Source organism: Silurus meridionalis, chromosome 23 (assembly GCF_014805685.1).
Source record: "Silurus meridionalis isolate SWU-2019-XX chromosome 23, ASM1480568v1, whole genome shotgun sequence".
In the NCBI taxonomy this organism is placed as follows: Eukaryota; Metazoa; Chordata; class Actinopteri; order Siluriformes; family Siluridae; genus Silurus; species Silurus meridionalis.
Window position 1 is genome coordinate 22,491,550 of NC_060906.1, and position 25,334 is coordinate 22,516,883.

At 40.2% G+C, this 25,334-nt stretch overlaps 2 protein-coding genes across 8 annotated transcripts in view; one reads left to right on the top strand and one right to left on the bottom strand.

The window, feature by feature from the left end:
- Positions 1-18,706, bottom strand: part of efr3bb (EFR3 homolog Bb (S. cerevisiae)) — a 36,801-nt gene extending 18,095 nt beyond the window's left edge. The window contains exons 1-4 of one of the 5 annotated variants that reach the window (XM_046835616.1): positions 18,335-18,706; positions 17,707-17,845; positions 2,436-2,515; positions 1,719-1,846 (exon numbers count right to left, since the gene is read on the bottom strand). In XM_046835616.1, the coding sequence (XP_046691572.1) occupies positions 1,719-1,846; positions 2,436-2,515; positions 17,707-17,713 (215 nt within the window). In that variant the 5' untranslated portion in view covers positions 17,714-17,845; positions 18,335-18,706. Of the gene's footprint in view, positions 1-1,718; positions 1,847-2,435; positions 2,516-12,099; positions 12,317-14,366; positions 14,753-17,706; positions 17,846-17,983; positions 18,155-18,317 lie in introns of those variants that run through there. The other 4 variants (XM_046835617.1, XM_046835618.1, XM_046835615.1 and 1 more) reach the window with 4 other exon arrangements.
- The window catches only part of si:dkey-206f10.1 (adenylate cyclase type 8), a 34,690-nt gene continuing 24,370 nt past the window's right edge, over positions 15,015-25,334 (top strand). The window contains exons 1-2 of one of the 3 annotated variants that reach the window (XM_046835610.1): positions 15,015-15,070; positions 16,262-17,120. The gene's annotated coding sequence lies outside the window, so the exon portion shown is untranslated. Of the gene's footprint in view, positions 15,071-16,261; positions 17,121-21,487; positions 24,646-25,334 lie in introns of those variants that run through there. The other 2 variants (XM_046835613.1, XM_046835611.1) reach the window with 2 other exon arrangements.

Below are 25,334 nucleotides of genomic sequence, written 5' to 3' on the forward strand. Positions count from 1 at the left end.
CTCTCACACCTCTTATTCGATAGAGACATGGAGCATGGATGCCCTGATACAAAAGAAGCAAACACAGCCACTGATATTAGTAAAAACCAAATCATATTAGCTTTTCTCATTAGGGGTTTGCCACAGCAGATCATCCGTCTCCATATCCCCCTGTCCTCTACATCTCCTTCTTTTAAACCAACTACCTGCATGTCTTCTCTCACCACATCCATAAACCTCCTCCTTGGTCTTCCTCTTTTCCTCATTCCTGGTATCTCCATCCTCAGCATTCTACTACTGATATACCCCATGTCCCTCCTCTGCACATGTCCAAACCATCTCAATCACACCTCCCTCACCTTGTCTCCAAAACGTCCTACATGCGCTGTCCCTCTAATAAACTCGTTTCTAATCCTGTCCATCGTCGTCACTTCTAACGAAAACCTCAACACCTTCAGTTCTGCTACCTCCAGCTCCACCTCCTGTCTTTTACTCAATGCCAATGTCTCTAATCCATACAACATCTCAGGTCTCACCACAGTCCTATAAACTTTCCCTTTCACTCTCACAGATACTCTTCTATCACAAATCACTCCTGCTATCACTCTTCTCCACCCACTCCACCCTGCCTGCACTCTTTTCTTCACTTCTCTAACACACTCCCCATTACTCTGCACTGTTGAACCCAGGTACCTGAACTCCTCCACCTTCTCCACCTCTTCTCCCTGCAACCGCACCACTCCACTGCCCTCCCTCTCGTTCACACACAAACTCTGTCTTACTCCTACTGACTTTCATTCCCCTTCTCTTCAGCGTGTACCTCCACCTCTCCAGGCTCTTCTCAACCTGCTCCCCACTCTCACCACAAATCACAATATCATCTGCAAACATCATAGTCCCTGGAGACTCCTGTCTGACCTCGTTCGTCAGCCTGTCCATCACCACTGCAAACAGGAAAGGGCTCAGAGTCGATCCTTGATGCAGTCCAACCTCCACCAAGAACCAGATCTTTTCTACTGCACACTTTACTGCTGTCACACTGTCTTCATACATGTCCTGCACCACCCTCACATACTTCTCTGACACACCTGACTTCCTCATACAATACCAGTTACCCCTTCCGATATAATCTTCCATAATTAAATCATCAATGTTAAATAAATATAACTGCATTTACTACAGATTGTTTTGGTGTTAATAAAAAATAATTATATTTAAAATCAACAAAGTTGCACTTATTTGAAAAACATGCGTTCTTTTTGCACCACCCTGTATTATGTTAAGACAATTAGAACTATGTTGTTGTACATGCATTATTGTCTGTATATTTTCATATCTTTTAATAAGATTTATGCATCATAAACATGTATTTTGCAATTAAATTCACAATTTATTAAGTTGTTTAAAGTTCTGTTCTAATTTCATTGATTTGTAGTTTCATACATTTTCCTTTTACTATCAGGTGAACTATTAGACATTTACATAAGCTTCAGCTATAATTTTAATAAAACTTTAATATAATAATTATATATTTTTTAATCAGATATCTTATCTTTAATGTTTTACCCATGTTTATTTTTCAAACAAAAAATTGCCTGTTATTAAAAATTATTTAGCAAACCCCCTGCAATACCGCCACAGACCACTAGGGATCACAGACTCCTGGTTGAAGACCCACAATTTATGGCATTTTAAGATAAAGGAAGCGGAATTCCATTGTCCAAATTCCTTTCTCTTACCCGTATCGGTGTCTGGCCACATCGCGGCACAGTCTCTCAGACAGGTAGGCTCCGATTCGGTCCAGCTTCTCTGGAGCAGACAAAGCGTAGAAGGTCAGCTTCTCCATGTTGGCCTTCACCAACCCGTCCTAGAAATAACAAGGCGAGATGTTTGTGCTCTTTCAAAGCTGGGTTAGAATCATGCTACGATCAAGGACTATAAATGATCCACCCTAGGGCTAAAGGTATTGGGACACAAGGTTAACAGCCATATCTGGTTCTTCCGTAAAAAGTAGGAAAAACATGCAGGAGCATGAGATTTTCCTTTCACATGAACTAAAAGACCAAAAACCTGTTCCAGCATGACAATGTCCCTGTGCACAAAGCCATCCCCAGGAAGATATGCTTTACATGGGGTGGCGTGGAAGATCTCCTGCTGGATGAATGTGAACACTGACAGCACCCAAGGCCTCCTCACCTCCATCAGTGCCTGACTTTACTAACACCCTAGTGTGTGAAGGAGAACAAATCTCCACACAAATCTAGTGGAACATCTACCCTGGAGAGTGAAGCTTATTACAAGCGCAAATTAGAATGGAATGGGATGTTCAAGAAGCATGAATCTTATGGTCAGGGTCTAAAAAGGGGATTTTCGCTTCTCTGGTGTATAAAAAGAGGATCAGGCAACCTGTGTGAATATGACATGCTGGGAAGGAACAGGAAATAATAGTGTCTTACCTCTGGATCTTCGGGAAAGATGTTGTCAACAAGCCTCTTGTAGCGGGGCCTGAAAGCCCCACAGCAGCAACCACACACCCCTGAGAGAGAAAGAGAGACAGAGAGAGATAGTAGATATGGAAAAACATCAGACAATCATCAAAACCCCACGGGAAAATCTCTTGTGTGTAAGAGGCTTACAAAAATCTATTCACATCACAACAAGACCTTGAGCATTTTAAATAAAGGTTAGCCAGCAGTTCGATATTACACATCTGGTACATTTGCAATGGGCTCGGTTACATGCACATTTACTCGGCGACGCTCGCTATAATCACTCTTGACCAGCTCACATGACCACTGAGATAGGATCCAGTTTGTTTGGACAGGTTTTGCATTAAACAGATGCTGCACACTGTAAAAAAGAGGTCGCTTTTGTTGATTAAATCGGCAAAAATCAATAGCGATAGTTTTTCCGGGTTGCGTCCGCTACTGGAACGGCTTCCAGTCCTTTGTCTTTACGAGAGCGGCCTCTAGGCCTCTAACCCCTGAGCTACCACCTCCCCCAACATCCTTACATGGATAGATGGTAATTTTTTTAAAACCAGTTTTAATTAAAAAAACTCTCGGTTATCAGCAAGTAGGAGGCAGCTATCGCTCAACCTCTAGTGTTAAGCATCATAAAGTATCACACCTACCTTTTTAAACCATCAGATAAACATTTTAGCTACCTTTTTTGCAGCATGAACAAAATGAAATTTCACAATTTGTTCGTCATTTTTTTTTGTTAAATACTTTAGGCATTTAATCATCGAAAGATACTATAAGACACTACAGAGACAAAATTATGTGGACACCTGAAAATAAAATTCATGCTTTTCAAACACCCCATTCCACACCTCCACTCTTCTGAGATGTTCCACTAGATGTTGTGGAGATTTGTGTCAGGTACTTGCCACCTTATTTGGCATTTATGCACTTTATGTGGCGAGGACACTTCTTTTACTCCTCAGCCCCTGTGTTTTGTTATGTAGCTTTATGTTGTTTAATGTAGCACCAGGGTTCTAGAGGAACGCTGTCTCATTTCACTGTGTACTGCGTTAGCTATTTATATGGTTTAATTGACAATACAAGCTTCTTGACTTGACTACTGAGGTGAGGAGGCCTGTTGTTCACATTCATCCCAAATTCATCTATAGCAGGAGATCTTCCACTCCAACCCATGGAAAGCAGATCTTCCTGGAGCTGGCTTTGTGCACAGGGACATCGTCATGCTGGGACAGGTGTGGGAGTCCTAGTTCAAGTGTCCTGCTACTGCATCCACAGACATCATCATGTACAATTGTGTGCCTCCTACTTTGTGGTAACAGTTTGGAAAAGAACCACATATGTCGGGTTTCCCGATACTTGAAGCCATACAATGTAAATTGAATGCATCTTGATGAGATTGTTAAAGGTGTTTGAAGTTGTAGATGTTAATATTCTCCTCATCCTCGAGTCAGAGCTCTGCGAGTTCTCAATTCACATCAAAACCTTCTATTCATTCATTACTACCAGGGACTATTATTCCTCACACAAGCACTAATATTACCCTAGAGAATGGATTTATTTTCATGGTTTCCCACTTCCACCGGGGGAAACCCTACACCTCTTTTTTTTTTTTAACCATTAAGCTGAAGACACTCGAATCCATCTCCTTTTAAAACCCAATCATCTGCTCCCACTGCGGAGTCTCACAGCATGCATTAGAGATGTTATGAGCTGGAGGTCTAACAGATGTTTGTAATTAAATGAAAAGCTCTTTGGCTCATTCAAATCCGATCTAAATCTAGTAGCAGTATTAATGTAGGAGTCATTGGTGTTGTGTTCGATTTGGCCGTTTCGAATTCCATGCAAAAAAAAAAAAAAAAAGCCACCCATTTGTAGCAGCTGAGATTCCCAGAAGTATTGGGACACCTGACTTTTCCAGCCAATTGTTTAGGATGCCTCTGGATGCTCTAGGATGAAATCTTCCCTTCAGAGACCCAAAAATTCATGTCGATGCCCTTGTGCACAAAAACAGCACCATGAAGATCTGCATTAAATGGGATGGAGTGGAAGATCTCCTGCTATAGAGCTACTGAAAACCCTTGGGAGGAACATGAACTGCACCCCTGGCCTTCTTACCTCACCTACATTAGCACCTGCCTTTACTTCCCTGTAGCTGAATGAGGACAAATCTCCACAAAATCTAGTGGAACATCTTCCCACAAGAGTGGAGGTTCTTCTAAGAGCGAATAGAGACCAAGTGTGAAATGGGATGTTAAAAAATGCATCGTTTTGAACATATTTGCAATGGTTAAACATTTTTTAAATTATATATAATTATTAGTAGATGCGCTCCACTTTTATTATTTAGAAAGTGGCCGATAATTGGAGACCAATGTTTGATATGTAGATTGATTTTTCTTCCTCTGCTGCATGAGGCATTACAACGCTACAGAGACCGAGGCATTTCCTGAGAGTCACATAGAATACAGATTAACATGGCAGAGGTAGAGCTGTAACTTCCTGCACACACAACAGGAAAAGAACGTCTGGTTTTATTTCACCTTTTCTTTTGTTTTTTGCATTACAAAGAGACGTGTTAGAAGTCTGAAGGCAGTAAATTGATGACTTGCTGTCTGTCTGAACCAAAGAAATCAAAGCGAACTATTATACCTTATTGACATGCATCGTATTTTTTTCCAATTGAATCGCGTTGTGTTTAAGCGTCTCATCAGTAGCTGATTTGTATGCTTCATAAATGTATCGTTTCATTGTCTGTGCATCAAGATGCGAATCACATCGGCCCCAGTTATGAAGCCGCACATCCTGAAATGTTCTATATTATATAATACCACCTTTTTAATTTCAGTCTTGCCTCAGGTCTAAACATCTACTTATATAACAGCTTAAAAATGGCAGCAACACAATCCTACAACCTGAACCTCTTTCACCTACATATGACCTTGAGCAAAGTCGTGAAAATTGCTAGTCATCCCTGCTGAAATGCAGGTAAACATTTGGCTCCTATTGGCTGATGCTTGACAGCAGAGATAAGTCAGGTTTGTCCTTTCAGTCTGCCTCAGAGCAGACCTGGAACATCTCCATGCTGATATTTTAGCCCCGAAAAGAAACTCACCACAATATAATTATGCATTCAAGGAGACACAGAAGAGTGGCTGAGCTCTTCTCTCTGAACTACGTCACTGAGGGACCGTCTCTGAGAAAGGGTTCGGCATTCAGCACTGCAGAGTCTCCGCTTGCGTCTGCAGTTCTATTTTAATCCTGAGGATAAGTTCTCCTCCTTACCCCACTTCATTTACCTACTTTTCTGCCCCAGCTTGATCATCTCCACTCACTCCTGGCACAACATGACTGACGGAAAACTGGAAGTCTTCTCATCCTGTATTATTTTCTTATTCTTGTCCAAGTGTCTCTTTATCCCCCACCACTCCCTACTCATCTTAATTAAACTGCGTGTTATGCTACTTTGCCAAATAATGAAAGAGGAGAGGAAGTTGGAAGAGCAGCTGGAGGATCACTGAAATCTTTACTCGGGGGTAGATAAATATGATTAACTATATGCAGTACAGAGTGAAAGGATATAGGGATGAGTAGAGGGATGAATGGGTAGATTATGAGAGGATGGAAAATTGTATGAGTGAGTGGATAGATACATGGGTAAATGGACAATCAGTGAGTGAATGGATAAACAAATGAAAGAGTGGAAAGATGAATGAGTGAGTGAATACATTTTTGGATGGATAAATAGATGGACATAGAAATAAGAAGATGGATAAATGTATGCGAGAGTGAGTGGATGGATGGATAATCAAATGAGAGGATGGACAAATGTATGGGTGGATGGTCAGATGGATGAGTAAATGGGTAGATAAACAGACCAACAAATGAGAGGATGAATAAACGCAAGAATGGATAGATAGATGAGCTGGTGAGTGGGTGTAAAAACGTATAGCGTAGTGTATAAATGGATGGACAGACGAAAAGGTGTAAGTGATGTTAACTGTACCATATGTAGTAATGAGTTTGCAATCAGGTTTGTTAAAAACTAGTTTTTCCACATGCAGGAGAAAAACTGAACCACAAATCGGACTCAGATCAGACATTACATCATTTCGAGCTGAGAGAGTAAAGAGGTCGTCTATAAATAGAGGACTGGGGTCAGTGACTCTTTACATCATGACCTGATTATTAGATTGTGCGACACACATGGAAATGTCGGCGTTCCTTTCATTATTCTATAGTCAGGGCACTGAAACCGCCGTCAATCAAACCATGGGTTTTATTTTCCTCCCTCAGTGAGAGATGGATAGATGCTGGGCACAGTCTTATATGTGCCCAGATTCATGATTGCTGTGTATCTATGGCTGTTGTGCTACACCAAACCACCTGCAGAAGGGGAAAAAAAACAAGATGATCTGAGAAAAACCAAACAGACAAAATAGAGAAGGATAAAGGAGGTAGAATTTCACAGATTGGTAAAATTAGCGCTGTTCAGTACAGTACAGTAACCGCTCGAATAACCCAGCACTCGGTATATAACCTTGTAATAAACAGATCATCTCTAGAACTAGTTACGTTTATAAAAGCGCGCATTTCACAAGAAAGGAAAAAAAAAAAAAAAAAAGTAAAAGAACGCTTGTCAATTTCTGAGGAACTCTACAGTTATAGATAGGGTGCAAATACTTTAGCAACAATAGCAAGGATCTGGTTACTTCAGCAGGCATACGCTTGAGTTAAATTTGCCGTATCCAACGTCCGGGCTACATGCACGTTATGGTCATGAGAACTACTCATGATCGAGAAATTGCAACAAAGCTCCGCCCCCAGAAAGAACGGCGATTCAATACAAAATGTATGGCATTTGGCAGACGCTCTTATCCAGAGTAAATTATATTTATCTTATTTATACAAATGAGATCGTAATCGTCCACCGATAGTGGAGTTAGATTGGATCGTAGCTTTTAAAATGTATACTGAATAAAAAACAAACAAACACTACATGTAAAATAGTACTGAACTTTATTACCCCAAAAAAAAAATAAAATAAATTCCTGATACTTGGCTAATCAATTATCGATAATAAATATAACAAAGCGCTCTCTGTGCAGCGCGCACTCTCGCTTTAAAAACAAACAGCACATGGTGTCAGTGATTCGGCTCTAGAGGGCGCTCTCGTAATTACTGCAGCCCAAAAGCCGGAAAAACTATTGGTATGGATTTTTGGTGGAAGCCGATAGTTCCAGCGATCGACTATCAGTACCGCGACCTCTATTAGTAACTTAGGGACATTTTATCCACTTCACTGGAGAATAAATGACTGCTAGCGGAGGTTATTTTTCATATCCGTTTTTGCTTCCAGGTGGATAATCTGGCTGCGCTGGGCGCTTATCAGATTCAGACAGACCGTGTGTACGATAGGGATGGTAAGATTCACAGAATCGCATCGGTGCGTCGGCGTAAACGTAACGGTGTGATGCGTCGATTTAAAAATACATGGTGGCATTTGTATCGCGATGCACAGTTTTGAAAATGTCTATCTGTAGGAAAGGGAAAAATTTTTTTTTAATTATTTATACGTAGGGAATGAAATTAAAAGTTATAAACAATAACAAGAAAGAACAGTCTGTGTGGGAGTTGTAGCGAGAGAGAGAGAGAGAGAGAGAGAGAGAGAGATGAGATGCACTGTTTATTCTGCCGTGACTACGCTAGATGCCTTTAATTATTTAGAAAGTGGCCGATAATTTGTGACCAATATTTTATATGTAGAACGACTTCTCGTTGCTAAACAGTTTCTCGAGCGCGTTTTCTCAGCAATATATAACGTGAATATGACGTATCACAACATGGAGGTGTGTCCTGAGAGTCACATAGAATACAGATTAACATGGCAGAGGTAGAGCTGTAACTTCCTGCACACACAACAGAAAAAGAACGTCTGGTTTTATTTCATCTTTTTTGTTTGAACTACAAAGGCGTGTTTGTGAAAGGGCCATGCGTTTGAAGTCAGAAGGCACTTAAGTAAATTGATCGTATCGGTAGCTGCTTCCTATGCATCTTAAATTGTACCGTTGGCTATGCATCGAGATGTGAATCCCAGCGACCTCAGTTATGGAGGTGCACATACCTAATGTACATGCATGGACCTTTTTTTTTTTCTTTTTTCCCCCCCTAACAGGTCACGGACCGTTTCGTCGTCACGCTCTATGCGACTTTGTCCACATGATCCCATCACGTGCCAAACGCACATACATCCTTACCTCTTTTAAGTCTTTGTGCTCTATGACTGATCGCTACAGACGTTCTCTGACAGCATCCTGTTCTGCCTGAATGCTTTTTTTTAATCTCCCAAACACAAAAGTATAAATCCTGGCAAGTCTTGGGACACGATTACGTTTTGCTTACAGGGCAGAAACTGATTTCTGTAAAACCTGCTGAGAGAGAAAGGGGGGAAAAAAATTGAATACGACACTGATTACGTTTTTTCTCTTTGTGACTAATAACTCCTGCAGAGGTGTGCCAATAAAATCAATCACCCAGGCGGGTTTTATTACCCTGCATGGTTTTAACTTCAAATCAATCGGATCCACTGCTGATTTTAGCGTTTCGCCTGAAATGCCGGCGAGCTGGAGTTGAGATCACGAGCACACAATGCAGAAAATCTACTATATTCCTAGGCAGCAAAAAGAAAGGTGCGCCGGTATACAGTGGTCCCCCGAAACTCGCGTGGGTTACGTTCTAAGCCCCAGAAGCTGCATCTCTCCGTTTTTGGCTCTAAATCTGTAAAACATTCACGGCTCGACGTTCTCCGAAGTACACGTGCACCATCGAGCTGAGGAACAGCGTCAAGAACTTTGTACAGGAAATGAACAGGTGATGGAGAGGATGCAGCAAAAAAGCTCCATAATCAGGAGGTTCCTTCACACTTTAATTGAATTAAGTGAACTGCTCTAAGGCAAACCGCCAAAAACATTCTCGCGGATCAGCGTTTCTCTCTGTAGAACTGCGCAATTAGCCTGAAGAGTACGCTAATCTAATGATGGATTTTTATTGACTCTTTAGTGCCGTAATCATGATCTAGGTTTATTCACATGCAAATTTTGTCCGTTTATGTATTTATTTATCGATCGTCTGGAATTTGGACCTGCCAATTAACCCGCTTTTTCGGGTGAAAGGAAGATGCTCTCGTCATCCCAATCAGTCTTTAGCCTTGTCTTTCGTCCGTTTTCTATTTCTTGTTAAATAACCTCGCTCGCCAGCTTCTCTGCATTAACACGTCGGCCATATTCCGGATCACACTCGAACCGAGACTATGTTAATACATGAAAAGTCGCTGTCATGGTAACGAGCCCTCTGTGAGGAGCGTTTCCGGATCTGTGAGTGAACTCACATACATGTTTCTTTTAATAACGTGTACACGAGACCACCCTGGTGTAAACCCTGGAAGTGGTGGATCTGCAGTCCAGATGCATTAGCGTGATCGGGTCGTATCAGAGGAGAGAGAGAGAGAGAGAGAGAGAGAGAGAGATTACATGGTGCCCTTCAGCACTGTTATGTAAGAGGCATCCTGAGCCCACTTTCTGCTATTTTTACATGAAAGTGAAGACCAGCAGCAGCAGGTTTATCCTGCGAATACACCCAAACACAACAAATAATAAAATAAAATAAAGAATAACCCACTTTGTCATGCCGTTATAGGAAACAATTGTATGTGAAAATGGTGGAGAGTGAACCTAGGAAAGAACGATTGGTGATTGGGGCAGACTTTAATGGGCATGTAGGTGAAGAGAACAGAAGTGATGAGGAGGTGATGGTAGGTATGGTTTTAAGGAGAGGAATGTGGAACAGCAGATGGTGGTAGATGTTGCTAAAAGGATGGAAATGGCAGTGGTGAACACTTATTTTAAGAAGGAGGATCATAGGGTGGCGTATAAGAGTGGAGGAAGGTGCACACAGGTGGACTATGTGCTATGCAGGAGATGCAACCTGGAGGAGATTGGAGACTGTAAGGTGTTGGCAGGGGACAGTGTAGCTGGACAGCATCAGATGTTGGTCTGTAGGATGGTTTTGGAGGCAAAGAAGAAGAGGAGAGTGAGGACTGAAAAAAGAATAAGATGGTGGAAACTGAAGGAGAAAGAGTGTAGTGTGAGGTTCAGGGAAGAGGTCAGACAGGGGCTCAGTGGTGGTGAAGAGGTGCTGGATGATTGTGGAACTACTGCAGGAGTGATGAGGGAGACGGCTAGAAAGGTACTTGGTGTGACATCTGGAAATAGAAAGGAGGACAAAAAGACATGGTGGTGGAATGAGGAAGTGCAGGAGAGCATAAGGAGAAAGAGGTTGGAGAAACAGAAGTGGGATAGACAGAGTGATGAGAAAAGTAGGCAGAAGTACAAGGAGATGCAGCAGGTGAAGAGGGATGTGGTGAAATCCAAGGAAAAGGAATATGAGGAGCTGTAGGAGAAGTTGGACACTAGGGAAAGAGAAAAGGATTTGTAGCGATTGGCCAGGCAGAGGGACCGAGCTGGGAAGGATGTACTGCAAGTTAGAGCAATAAAGGATGAAGATGGAAATGTTTTGACTAGTGAGGAGAGTGTTGAGAAGGTGGAGGGAGTATTTTGAGCAGCTGATGAACGAGGAAAATGAGAGAGAGAGAGAAGGTTGGATGATGTGGAGATGGTGAAGCTTGTGGAGATGGTGATTGGACAGTCATAAGAACGTTGGCAATGACAGGAAGTCAACGATTTTGCACACGTGCAGAACAAAATCGTGTTTCAGTATGGATCGAGTAGCGCAGTGTCACTGTCTAGCAATATGAACATGTACTTAATTTAAATCAATATAAGTTATTGCAATTTTATTTTATGTAATTCTATTACACATACACACACACACACACACACATATATATACACCCCTAACCGTACCAAAATTGATCAGAACCGTGACTTAAAAACCGAGTTATGAACCGAACCGTGAATTTTGTGCACCCCCTCCTATATAATAAATAATGCGTCTATTTAGATTTGAATGAATTAAACAATAACATTTCTTCAAATGGATAAAATACGGCTACATTTACCAATGATATACAATACATTTGTATAAACGTCTTTTTAAAAATTCCTCACACATTGCAACAGATGCTGCACTGAGAGAAAGGCGATTAGAAGAGAAAGTCTCAGTCGTGACACCCATCCGCTCCTTCTGATAACGAGTTACGCATCGTCACGACTCGCCCGCGTTCAAACCCGTGGCGTATCGTGACGCCGGACTACTCGCGTCCTGCCGAGTCAGGTAAAGCGCTGAAAAAAACGAGGCTCGGGATAAATCGATGCGCCGCTGTACGTCAGCGTGAAGCGTGACCAATCGCATCAGCCAGAGCCAAAGTTCCTCGGCGTGGTTTCCAGTGGAGCCGGAGAAGGTAAATAGACCGTCGTCTCTGAGAAACCTGATCTGAAATTCTGGATGCATCATCATGAGCATCATCATCATCATCACAAGCACACTGCAGCTTCCTCGTGCTGTCAAGCTGTCGGTGTGTGAAGGACACAAAAGGGGGGAAAAAAAAAAAAAGTGTGTGGCCGAGAGACGACCTTGTGCATGTAGATATGATTTTGATCACACACACACACACACTTACCGTACATGGACAGAGCAGACCGTAAAGATCCTCGTCCTAGCCTGCAGCTTCTCTTGATGCAGCCACAGCGACACACACACAAACACACACACACAGACCCTCTTCCGTCAACACAGTCACAAAAAAAAGAAAGAAAAAAAGAACGAAAAAAAAAAGCCCCACACGCTCAGATAGACGTGCAGTAGGGAAATGATGAGCGATGCATGATGACCTTGGCTTTCCCCTGACTATGCCGGGGGAAAAAAAAGAAAGAAAAAAAAACGCTGATTATACACTCCGCACACACTCCCTGTATCCAATCAGCTCTCGGGGGGAGAAAAAAAAGAGGCAGGGCTGTATGTTAGGCTCCTCCTACTTTCCAAGCTAAACCTTTTCTCTCACAGGAAGCATCGTTTTATTATGCATCAAATCCTCAACCTCGGTCTCTCTGTGGGTTTCCCTCTGCTCGCTCTCACACACACACACACACACACATCCGCAGACATTCCCATTTTACAGACACAGCTGGTCGTGTGCATGCACAAGCATACAAGTTTTTTTTTTTTAAAATCCCTAACAGAATATCATGTAGTCCGTTCCAAAAATATTGGAACGTCGAGTTCAGACTTTCACCATTCAATTTCAGGATTTTATTTATTTTTTAATCCCTTAATCCCTTCATTGTTTCACTTCCAAGTAATTAGATAAATGGCTTTGAGCGTGCGATTTTAAATCTGTTCCCGTTTACGATTTATCGGGCCGATATTTGTCATCTTTTAATTCATCGGCATCGTCCAATTGTGCTGCAAATGAACGCGGATGTTATGCAGGCGCGTCCGACAGACTAAACCGGGCGCGTACGTTCTGCACTTGTGTGAGCGAACGTGACAGTCTCAAACCAGCAGGTGGCAGTATTCTGTATTCAGCATTCAAACAGAGAAACCAGATGAGCTAAACCGTAAATATATAAAGTGCTTTTTACTAACGGATCCGTGTAGCTTTTTTAAATCATGCCTGTTTAGTTGCAACAAGTGTCTGTGTTCCTAATTTACTCAGTTATCGTTTGTTTTTGTCAGTTCAGTTTTTTCTCGTGTGGAGCTCCCCATCCTCACCGACGAGCTCCGAAGCCGATTCGACACGGAGAATCATCCGGAAAACAGATGACACTGTGCGACCAAAGGAAGATCATCAAAAGTACTGGAAGATCGCACATGAACCATAGCGGAAATCTTAGAAATACCGGAACAATTATGGAGAAGGAAAGGAACAGTTAATGATCCAAAGTGGTTCCACCTCATCATATTGCATGTATAGGCACAACTGTGTTAAACTGGTTCTCTTGTATTCACTGATCATTTGATTGTTAAAAAATAAATAAATGAATAAACAGTATGAAAGTTAAAGTGGAAAATTATAGGGTGATATGGCCTCAATTTCTTCAAATCCTATTGGTCGGTGCTTTACAGTGCATACCAACAATGATCTAAGCGTTATTGGAAAGCAGCTGAAGACTTTTAATGTTTTCCATTGGCCAGTTTAATCACCAGTGCCGAAGACAAAACACCTCAAGAACAAACGAAGTAAAGAAATCTGAAGAACATCAACTAGGAAAATAACTAGCAGCATCTTGTCATGTCTACAGGTTCCAGATTTCAGACGCTCATAGGAAGTGTGTATATGTATATTTATATGCATATACTATATGGACGAAAGTATTGGAACACCTGACTTTTCCAGTCATATGTAGATATGTGAAAGCGTAAAATTTTCTTTGAAGATCTGCTGTTCATGAAGACACAATTTCTTGTGTTACATTAACAAGAATCACTATATTGCAACCCTGCATATGGGACATATTCAGAAACAAATGCACTGCCTCATACAAACTGTATAGTAATGTCTATCTTTATTTATTATTGTTTTTTATATCAAAACATTTTTACAAAATTTTTATAGCACCAGCAAACCATGACACTTGGTGATAAAGATCATTCTAATGGGCTACAGTGGAAAATCTTGAGTTTCCTATATCTTTTTGGAGACCAAATATAGAATGAAAAGTTCTGCACAGATTTTTTTGTTAAACAAAAAAACTTTTTGTGTTAAAGAAAATAAAATTTAATTTATTTTATTTTTTCATTCCTGAGGTGCGGTCAGATTTAGATTTAAGTGCAGGTATTGTTCTGACCAACCTTATTAAATAGAAAGTAGTCACACGGGTATTAATGATATTAAGACAAACGTGTGTGTGAGAACGAAGTGACGAGGCAGATAAAGCAGGCTCTTACCACGTGCCTGGCGATGATCCAACCAGCTCTGGAAATCCAGTGCCAGCCTGTGTGTGGCGTGGGACTCGAGAGCAGGCGTCGTCGCAAGCATCCTGACTTTTTAACTCTTAACTCAGGAGCACGACAACATCCAGGCTCTCGATCACGACCGAAACGGGTTTAAACACCTGCAAAATGTCTTTACTGGGAGAAAAATCCACACGCAAACGATCGCGCTCGAACGTTCCAGAGATAATCCGAGAATCGATCCACAAGCACAGCCCGGGTTTTAAATCAACACTGTCCTAACACTTTTTATGGAGCAGGAAACTTTTTAGCTTTCGAGAAAGAGCAGTTTTCCTGAGAAGCCTCCAGAGCTTGTATTTCACACAGGAGCTTTAAACTTTGCTTGAGTTCTCAGACAGCTTCTTTCCCTTTTTCTTTCCCTACACTGCCAAAGCAGACAATGTGAGAGGTGGCACAGTGAATGGCATTGTATCAGTGAGATGTTTGTTAATTAGGAGAGAGAGAGCGCGAGAGAGAGAGAGAGAGAGAGCGCGCGAGAGAGAGAGAGAGAGAGAGAAAGGGGATTTAAAAAAAAAAAATAAATAAAAAAATAAATAAAAAAACACCTCACACTGAGGGTTGCAATGCTGGAAAAAAAACAAAAGAAAATAAACTTTTCTAGGTTCAGAAAGCACAGATTGAGAGAGAAACAGTCTTGGGTAAGTTATGCTATTTTTATTATTTTTTTCTTTTATTTATTAGTTATTTTACATTGGACAATGTTTTCAGCCTTCTTTTCTCGCCACTTTTTTTTACGAAATACATTCCCCGCTTCTACACTTAACTAACAAAGTCGCCAGTGTCAGCTCTTTGCCAAGTACCAAGAACAAAAATACATTTTACAACACACATCTCTAGAACTGCTGGAGCTTCTCAGTTTTTTGGTAACAGGGTGCATTTACTTTTGGATCATTAACTTCAAGAGCGAGGGGAAGAAAAAAAAAAAGGAGGGCTTGAAAGGGATAACTGGAACTGCCGCTATCGCTTCACAATATTAAAATGTAACTTTAAATAGATAAATATTGTGGTAATATTGTGGCTTTGGTGCCCAGTCTCGACAGTGGTACACAAGTCCACCAAATATGCAAATGAGGCTACGGTTGCATTAACACTTGCCATTAACGTGCGATCATCAATCACCAAAGTCAAACTGAAGTGGTGGATTTTCTTTTGTAAACTATTTTCAGGTCACAGGAAATCCTGCAAAATAAAGAGAACGAGGAGGCTAGTAATAAGATGAATAGATTCCTTTGTGGAAAATCTGCGATTCTGCAACTTTATTGCAACACAAACCACACAGCTGTATGCAGCGGGATTTGCAAGAACTGGACTAAAATTTGAGACTGGAACTGTTGTCCATAGTTTTTCCGGGTTGCGTTATACAGTATGAGAGCGGCCTCTAGAGGTGAACCCCTGTGCTGTTTAAGTGAAATGCCTTCTTTTTTCTTTTCATTTATTTGGGATTTAACTGTATGTATTTGCAGGGTTCCTTTTTGTTTCAGTTTGAATGCGTGTCTTATTAAAAATTATCTGTATCAGTAAAATCCACTATCGGTCAACCTCTACTAAAAAGTCTTAATTCACATAAGATTCATTTTACATGAAGAATTGGGGCGATATATAATAATTACCAGAGCTCCTCTGTGATTTTAATCCCATGCGATCTGGTCACGGGCAGTTGTTTTTCAATGGATTTTGGTGCGTCCAGTGCCGGAGAAGACCACAGCATCTTTTACGGTGTATATAACGTTCTGAATGTTCTACTATTCTTATGCAAATGCACCTTAAGGTCTGGGTTCATCGACTTGCTTACACTACAGTTGTTCAACAAATTCTCTGTCTTTTTAAAGATATTTGAAAGCTGTCATGAGGACCACAAAGCGTACCGAGATACCGAACTTGGAAGTCCCTGTAGGAGATGAACGCAACTTGTACTCGAATTCACACTAGTTCGGTAAGTGAAGTACCTGCAAGGATGGCATTATTGCCTAGACACGTGAAAATTCTTTAAACAATACATATTACTATAAGATGACTCTGGCGACCATTTCATCTGGGGCACATGCCCGAAAGCACAAAAAACACTTTCTTTCAGAAAAAAAAATCAGATGTACAGAAAGACCACAGATGAAACAAAGAGGAACTTTTACCAGAAAGATCAAAAGAAACATTTATGGAGAAGGAAAGGAACGGTTAATGATCTAAAAGCATGTCACCTAATGTTATGGACCATATTGGTCAGTGATTTACAGTGCAAACAAACACAAGCAGCAAAAGACTTTAAATCCAATCCAACTGAACTGCGTTTTACTAGCTGAAGGCAACACACACCATGAAGAAACATGAAGTGAAGAAGTCCACACTAGCTCCAGAAATGAAGAAACCTGCACCGATGGCATTGTTAGTTTCCACAACACATGAAAATCCTGCAGACCATATTTTATTACTAATACATACTATTAGAGAATATTGACTGAGACTTGGACACAGGCACAAAAGCCACTTTCTTCTGGACATTTGGTGAAATACGCCATGTGAAACACGCGAGTTATCCAATCATCAATGCACGCTCCTGATAACATAAAACAAACAAATGTCCCAGGGTATGACAAAATCAAGTTCTCAACGCTGCAAGGAGCACCAAGAGCACCAAGCTCATTCGCATTGGAAACACGGTGTGTGCCTGTGAGTTCTCCTGGGTTTCCTCTGGTTTGTCTGGTTTTATCTGATTTCCCAAAAACATTCCTGTGCTTGTAATGGACACTTTAAATAGGCAACTATGCATAAAAGAGTGTGTGAATGTGTGTGTTATCGTGTAATAGATCAGTGTTCCATTCAGGGTGTGTATTCCCACTTTATACCCAGTGTTCCTGGGATCAACTCTGGATCCACCGACATTAGAACCAGGACGAAGTGTTGGCTTTAGCTGGATGGATGAATAGATGGATGAATAGATGGATGAATAGATGGATGGATGGAAAGACTTGAAAACAAGTTGTGTATGAATGTTGTAGACTTGGACCTAATGTGTCCAGTCCTTGGACAGATAAAATCCAGAAATAAAAAAGCACTGAAACACTAAAAATATCCCAAAGACTGTTTTAGACAAGTAATTGGCTCAATATGTGCAAAGATTAAATTCAAAAAGTTTGTGATTTATTTCACAGTAAAACCTCAACTACACAACCATAAACATTTCCCAAAAATCGGTCTTTTTTTTTTAAACCAAAACTTTGTGAAAATCCAAACAAGACCCTACAAAGTGAAATAAACACTTATAAAAGGTGAAACCTACCTGCCATTGTTCCTTCTCCAGCACCGTTCCCTGATTTGGACTACCGCACACGCGGCCTGTTGTAACACCCTCTCCCCGCCGTTCGTGCGCTTTCCTTCGGTTCATTCACAGCAGGAAAGTCGCAGGATGACATCCAGGCCTACGGTTATAAACACAAAAGAACATCCTAAAACATATGATTTCCACGCTGTATTCACGTCATAATCTCTAATCGTTGTTCTCGCACTGCAAAAGGGACATATTATAATTTTTTACTAAATATTAAGAATTAATTTACAATCATTTGTTAGTTCGCTAGCTCAGCAAACCAGGAGGCGATGCTGGGTGCTGATCCATGGGTTAGCATGCTACATAGCTAGCCATGCAAATTTAACTATTTAATCAGCTGGGGCTTTTATTTTTAAGCTAAAAATTTAATAAATAATACATTAATAAAATGATACATATTTTATATAACTGGTATTCATATTGTTAGCATAGCATGACTAGCGTGGTTAGGATTGTTTTTTTTTGATTGATGCAAAATATATGTATAAAAGTTAATGAAATTCCCAATCTAACTTATCTATCGTTTGATATAATGTCACAAGAAAAAAAGAAATATATATCACCAGTATTATTGACTAACGTTAAAATAATAAAGTTATCCAGCCGAACCCCAAGACCTCAGCCCACTCCGCCGCTTTACATGACTTTTCTCCCGGACTCCTCCTCAGCATGGACACGGCGACTCTTATAAAGCTATTTTTATCTCTCTGACTTTTAATTCTTTTTATATATTAGGGAAATAAATCCAAAATGACACCAACAATCATCTTTTATTCACCAATGATCACATTTAGCCCGGTTTTTTAAACGAACAACACAACATGGAAGAGCCATTGTTCTCATACTTTTTTGATACCATACATATTTTTCATACTTTTTCAGTCAAAACTTTGTTTACACCTTATGTTTATTATTTTCAACATCATATATGAATCCTGAAGGCATCAAAACTACACGTATGGAATTATGTCGTTGACAAAACGTGTTCAATAACCCAGAATATGTTTTGTATTTCCAATTCTTCATAGTTTCTATAGTTTCTGTCTTGATGATAACTTTCCATTCTCTTGGTATTCCCTCAGTCAGCCTCATGAGGTAGTCACCTAGAATTGTTTTCCAACAATCTTGAACAGTTCCCATAAGTGGTGAGTAAGAAATTTCCCCACTGTGGGACGAATAAAGGTATATCTTATCTTAGTACTTGTTGGCTGCTTTTCCTTCACCAGTACCATTTGGATCCCGCTACTACCAGTGCCATTTGGATCCCGCTACATGTGTGGAGTTTTGACATTGGACCTCCTGAAGTGTTTAAAGGCTCTGGCATGGAGAAGCTGATGCTGGATCTGTGGTGATCACAAATGCTGAGCTCATGCTGAACTCGGAGCTACTAACCATATAGACTGTTTAAGACTGCAGAAAGAACATCACTTATAATCTTATACTCCAGTACTCATGTTAGTTCTCACTGTCCAGTGTTCTGTATTGTTGAAAGATTTATGATCAAACTCTTGATGTCGCCCAGATGAGGATGGGTTCCCCTTTTGAGTCTGGTTCCTCTCAAGGTTTCTTCCTCATAACATCTAAGGGAGTTTTTCCTTGCCACAGTCGCCACGGCTTGCTCATCAGGGACAAATTCACACCATTCACCATCACTGTTGATATGTGTAAAGCTGCTTTGAGACAATGTCTGTTGTGAAAAGCGCTATACAAATAAACTTGACTTGACTTGACTTCACTTGACTTCACTCACCGATCCCAAACCGTTTTAACTGGATTTAGATGATTGTGGAGGTCACGCCATCTAATGTATCATGCCATTACTCTTCTTCTTGGACAAATAGCTTTAATATAATCTAGAAACATTGTCCTGTTGGAAAACAAATGATGGTCCCAATAAGTTCAAGTTCAAGTTTATTTCTATTGCCCTTATTACAATCGACATTGTCTCGAAGCAGCTTTACAGAATTTAGGTGAACGATGTGTATTTATTCCTGATGAGCAGCCTGGGGCAACTGTGGCAAGGAAAAACTCCCTTAGAAGAATGAGGAAGAAACCTTGAGAGGAACCGGACTCAAAAGGGGAACCCATCCTCAGTTGGGCGATAACAAGGGTGTGATTATAAATCTTAAAACAATACAAAACACCAGAGAGTGAGAACTAACACGAGTAATGTCCTTTCTACAGTCTAATACAGTCAGTTGGTGTTGTGGAACCGGGAGTTACTGAGCAACTCATAAAATAGCTCAACATTTGAGATCATCAAAAATCCAACACCAGCTTCTCCATGCCAGAGCCTTTAAAATGTGAAGAGGTCCAATGTCCAAACTCTACATGAAGTGGGATCCAAATGGCACTGGTACATCTCTACATGGTTCATGATCTTTGCGGGTCGACATCTACTTCTTTGAAGGTCCATAATTTTAATGAGGTGGGACACAACTGAGCTGGTGCAACCTCGGGATGCCTCGGGATGGGTGGAGAAATAGAAGTAGTGGAGAGGAATTAGCGTAGCTGCTGTTCATGATATTAACAGCACAAGTTGATGATGTGCATGTGATCAGATGTTCTGGAGCACAAGGTTATGATGTAATGTGTGTTATGTGTAGGACTCTCTAAAAAGATACGTCTTTAATCTGTGCTTAAATTGGAAGAGTGTGTCTGAGCCCCGAACACTGTCAGGAAGACTGGGAGATAAATATGAGGATGTTCTACCACCTTTAGTGGACTTTGCTATTCTAGGAAATACTAGAAGTCCAGAGTTTTAAGATCTTAAACAGCGTGACGGATTGTAGCGTGTTAGAAGTCTGGATAGATACATGGGAGCCAAACCATTTAGTGTTTTGTAAGTAAGTAGCAGTAGTTTCTAGTTGATTCGAAATTTAACAGGGAGCCAGTGTAGGGATGAGAAGATTGGGGTCATATGGTCATATTTTCTCGACCTTGTGAGAACTCTGGCTGCTGCATTCTGGACAAACTGTAGCTTGTTTATTAATGATGAAGGACAACCACATAGTAATGCATTACAATCATCCAGTCTGGAGGTCATGAACGCATGGATGAGCTTCTCTGCATCAGATATAGACATGTTTCTTAGCAATATTCCTAAGTTGGAAGAAGACTGTTTTTGTAATATGGGTGATGTGATTTTCAAAAGTCAAGTTTCTGTCTAAGACAATTCCCAGGTCTTTTACTGTTGAACTAGTAGTTACAGAACATCCTTCTAGCATGTTCTAGCATCCATTATAGCATGTATACTGTGGAAAGAAGAGGTCCTAGGACTGAACCTTGTGGCACCCCATATTTAACTTGGTAGAATTTAAACCAGCTTAATGCCTGTCCCTGAATGCAGATGCAAATCTGTAAGCGATCCAGGAGAAAGTAATGATCTATAATGTCAAATGCAGCAAAACCAACAGAGAGATGTAGCCTTGGTCTGAAGCTAAAAACAGGTCATTTTTTGATTTCAACTCTGTGCTATGACAGGGCGTGAAACCTTACTAAAACTCTTGTTAAAAAATATATTGTTTTCTTGTAAGAAGAAACATAACTGGGCAGACACAATCTTTTCAAAAATCTTTGACATAAACGGAAGGTTTGAAATGGGGCTGTATTTCTGTGATAGTGTGTTTGGATCCAAATTAGGTTTCTTAATGAGGGGCTTAATAACTGCTAACTTGAGGGATTTAGGGATGTGACCTAAAGATAGTGAGGAGTTAATAATATTCAGAAGATGCTCACCAGCTGTATGTAACACATCTTTCAGTAGTTTAGTTGGAATGGGATCTAACAGACATGTCGATGATTTGGCATAACATCATACAGCTCTTCCTTTCCTATACTTGTAAAGCAGTGTAATTGTAATTGTGGAGCTTTAGGTGAGACTGGATCACGATATGCTGTCAGAGGTTGGACTTCCACAAATGTGTTTCTAATACTTAAAGTTTTTTTCAGTGAAGAAATCCATAAAGTCCTCACAACTAAACTGTGAGGAAATGTCTTTTCAGATACCTGATTTGTTGTTAATTTAGCCATTGTACTAATAGGATTGTTTTGGATGTTATCATGTTTATCATGTAATTGCACTGCGTTTTCATTCATAAAATGCCTTAATTGTTCTTCTGACCATATCCTGTAATACTGACTGGTAGACTTACAAGTTCCCACATGATAGCAGTATTATATCATATTATATAACATGAACTGTTAATTCACTATATGGACAAAGGTTTGTCAACACCTGATTCATATGTAACTCTTGAACATCCCATTTCCCATTTAATCTCCATTTGCTCATAGTAACCTCCACCCTTCTGGAAAGATGTTCCACTAGATTTTTTTTGGAGATTTGTGCTCAATCAGCCACAAGTGGGTTAGAAGTCAGGTACTGATGTAGGTGATGTAAGGAGGCCTGAGGTGCAGTCAGCATTCACTTTCATCAAATATTTGTCAATAGCTTTGGAGCTCTATAGTAGAAGATCTTCCACACCAAACCATGCAAAGCATATCTTCATGGAGCTGGCTTTGTGCACAGAGGCACTGTCATGCTGGACCAGTTTTGGTGAAGGAAGTGAAGGAAAAATGTTATGCTACCACATCCAAAAGCATGCAGGTGCTTAATTTGAAAGAGGCTGATGTAGGGTGGAACCATTGATGATCCGCTGTGACGAGCCCTAACGGAGCAGCCGAAAGAAAAAGTCATCCCCAGGCACCCTGTAAAATCATCCTACACAATACTTTTTTCCATATAGTGTATGTAGAGAATAAAATACTTTTTCCTCTCTCTTGAAATAAATATAAGAAAAATAAAGCTTTAAAACATATAAATTAATATTTTTTATTATTATTTGTTTGTTGTTAGAATGTAGAAAGTCTCAAATATTTGGGTGTGTTTAATTTCCCAGCAGCGACGTGTAGCATCATAGCAAGTTCCCAAATCCTAATCACTTTATCCTGCTTGTAGTTAATTAGACTTGAGGCTCAGCTTAATGCAGCAAATTGGCAAATCCTTTTCTTCACCCTCTTCTTAGACTCATATGCTGTATATAAATATATATATATAAATATACACACATATACACACATATACACACACACACACACACACATACAACAGTCACCACATATACAAGTACCTGTCACATGTTTGGACATACCTTCTGCTTCATTGTTTTTTTTTCTTTAATCACACACGTCACACATTATTATTATCATATTATTATGTAATGACGATGGACAGGATTAGAAACGAGTTTATTAGAGGGACAGTGCATGTAAGACGTTTTGGATACAAGGTAATGGAGGCTCGATTGAGATGGTTTGATCACCATTACTGCACACCTCAACATCGTTTAGCTGTAATAATTGGACATTCGATGCAACCCAGATGATGATGATGAGTCATGAGTCTGGTTCCTCTCAAGGTTTCTTCCTTATTCCATCTCAGGGAGTTTTCCCTTGCCGCAGTCACCACCGGTTTGTTCATCAGGGACTTACACATAAAGAACATCTTATTCTTTCTTTATCACCAGATTATCCGTGTAAAGCTGCTTTGAGGCAATGTTCATTGTTAAAAGTGCAATACAAATAAAAATGAATTGAATTAAAGTTTGGACATTTGCTACTAATGGGAGCAGCTGAAAGAAGAAGAAGAAATTAAGTATGTTATGTAGGAAACAAAAATGTGTTTAACAACACAGAATATGTTGTAGTTTGTCCAAAGTAGCTACATGTAGCTCTGATGAGAGCTTGGCAAACTGAGGACATTATCTCCTCAGATTCACGAGGTAGACACCTGGAATGGTTTTCAGTTCACAGGTGTGTCTTCTCAAGAGTTCATTTTGAGACATTTCTTGCCTTCTTAATGTGACCATCAGTTGTCTTGTGCAGAAGAAATGGTGAGTACGGAGTCTGAACGTGAGTAATGGTCTGAACTATTTCAAGAACTTGTGTGCAGTCACCAAAAAGATCAAATGCTATGATAAAACGGGCTTTCACGAGGATTGTCATAGGAAAGGAAGACCAAGAGCTACCTCTGCTGCAGAGGATAAGTTCATTAGAATTACCAGCCTTAAAACCCCTGATTTACATAAATGCTTTGAAAAGTTCGAGTGGCAGACATACTTCAACATCCACTGTTTAGAGGAGACATCGTAAATCAGGCCTTTATGGTCCAATTGTGGCAAAGAAACCATAATTTCAGAAGAACAACAAGTTAAAGAGACTTGCTTGGGCCAAGAAATACAAGGAATAGAGATCCATGGAAAAATGTCTTTTGGTCTGATGAGTCTAATTTAAGATTTTCGGTTCTATTCACAGAAGAACTGTAAACAGACGGTTCCTGAATCTATCTATCTATCTATCTATCTATCTATCTATCTATCTATCTATCTATCTATCTATCTATCTATCTATCTATCTATCTATCTATCTATCTATCTATCTATCTATCTATTGTAATATCGTAGTAATTTTTCATACAAAGTGTAATCATGAAAACTGCCTCCATGCCGCTCTTAAACTCATCACGTCATGCCGACGTTCTCCTGTGACGTCAGCCATTGGCAACCTGGGAGCATCACAGCTGAGTAAGTAATCCTATTTGTGTCTATCTTCTTGCCTTCTGTCTCCTCTTCTCCTTGGACACCTGTTACTCATCAGATTGGCAAATTATTTCCTTCCGGATCACATGATTTCTTTTTCAGTACGTTTACGTTCAACAATGAGGTTATTCTGTCTTTTTCTTTATTCATGCTTCATGCTGCAGCTAGAAAACACTGTAGATTAAATAAACAGCATGCAGGATATTGGAGCAAATAATCGCTTAGAGAAAAAAGTGCAAATGGATTAACAGCACCTCTGAGCAAAACAGGGAAGTAAAGGGTAGACACAATGGTGAGTAGTTTCTTTTCTTTCTTTTTTTTATTCTTTGATTTGTAATTTTTTAATACACAATAACGTCATGACCACGCTACACACAGTAACGTTATGACCACGCTACACACAATAATGTAATGACCACGCTACACACAAAAACTTCATGACCCTGCTACACACAATAACATTATAACTACGCTACACACAATAACGTCATGACCACGTTAAATGCAATGACATCTTGACCATGCTACACACAATAACGTCATGACCACGCTACACACAATGACGTAATGACCACGCTACACACAAAAACGTCATGACCCTGCTACACACAATAATTTTTTAATCCCATTATCTAGCAAAGCCAATTTACAAACTTCAATATGACTCTATACTGAACCAACAATGAAGACTTAATACGGGTTTATACTAAATAATGAGTCAAAAACATCCAATTTTATATAAAGTATAGAGAAAAGATGAAAAGATGTTCACCAAGAGATCTGGGGTAACTAAAAGTAAAGCAACCACCACCATGCTTCATTGGGGTTCTCAAGAGGCTTGTGTTGAATAGGTTAAGGTACACAGTGGTCAGGCTAGACTTTTCAACGTTTGCTGAGGTTCTTTGGCTGAGTTGATCTAAACCTTTGGCCAAGGAATAACTCAGGTGTGCCAGAGATGTGTTTTCAGCTGCTATCTGTCTT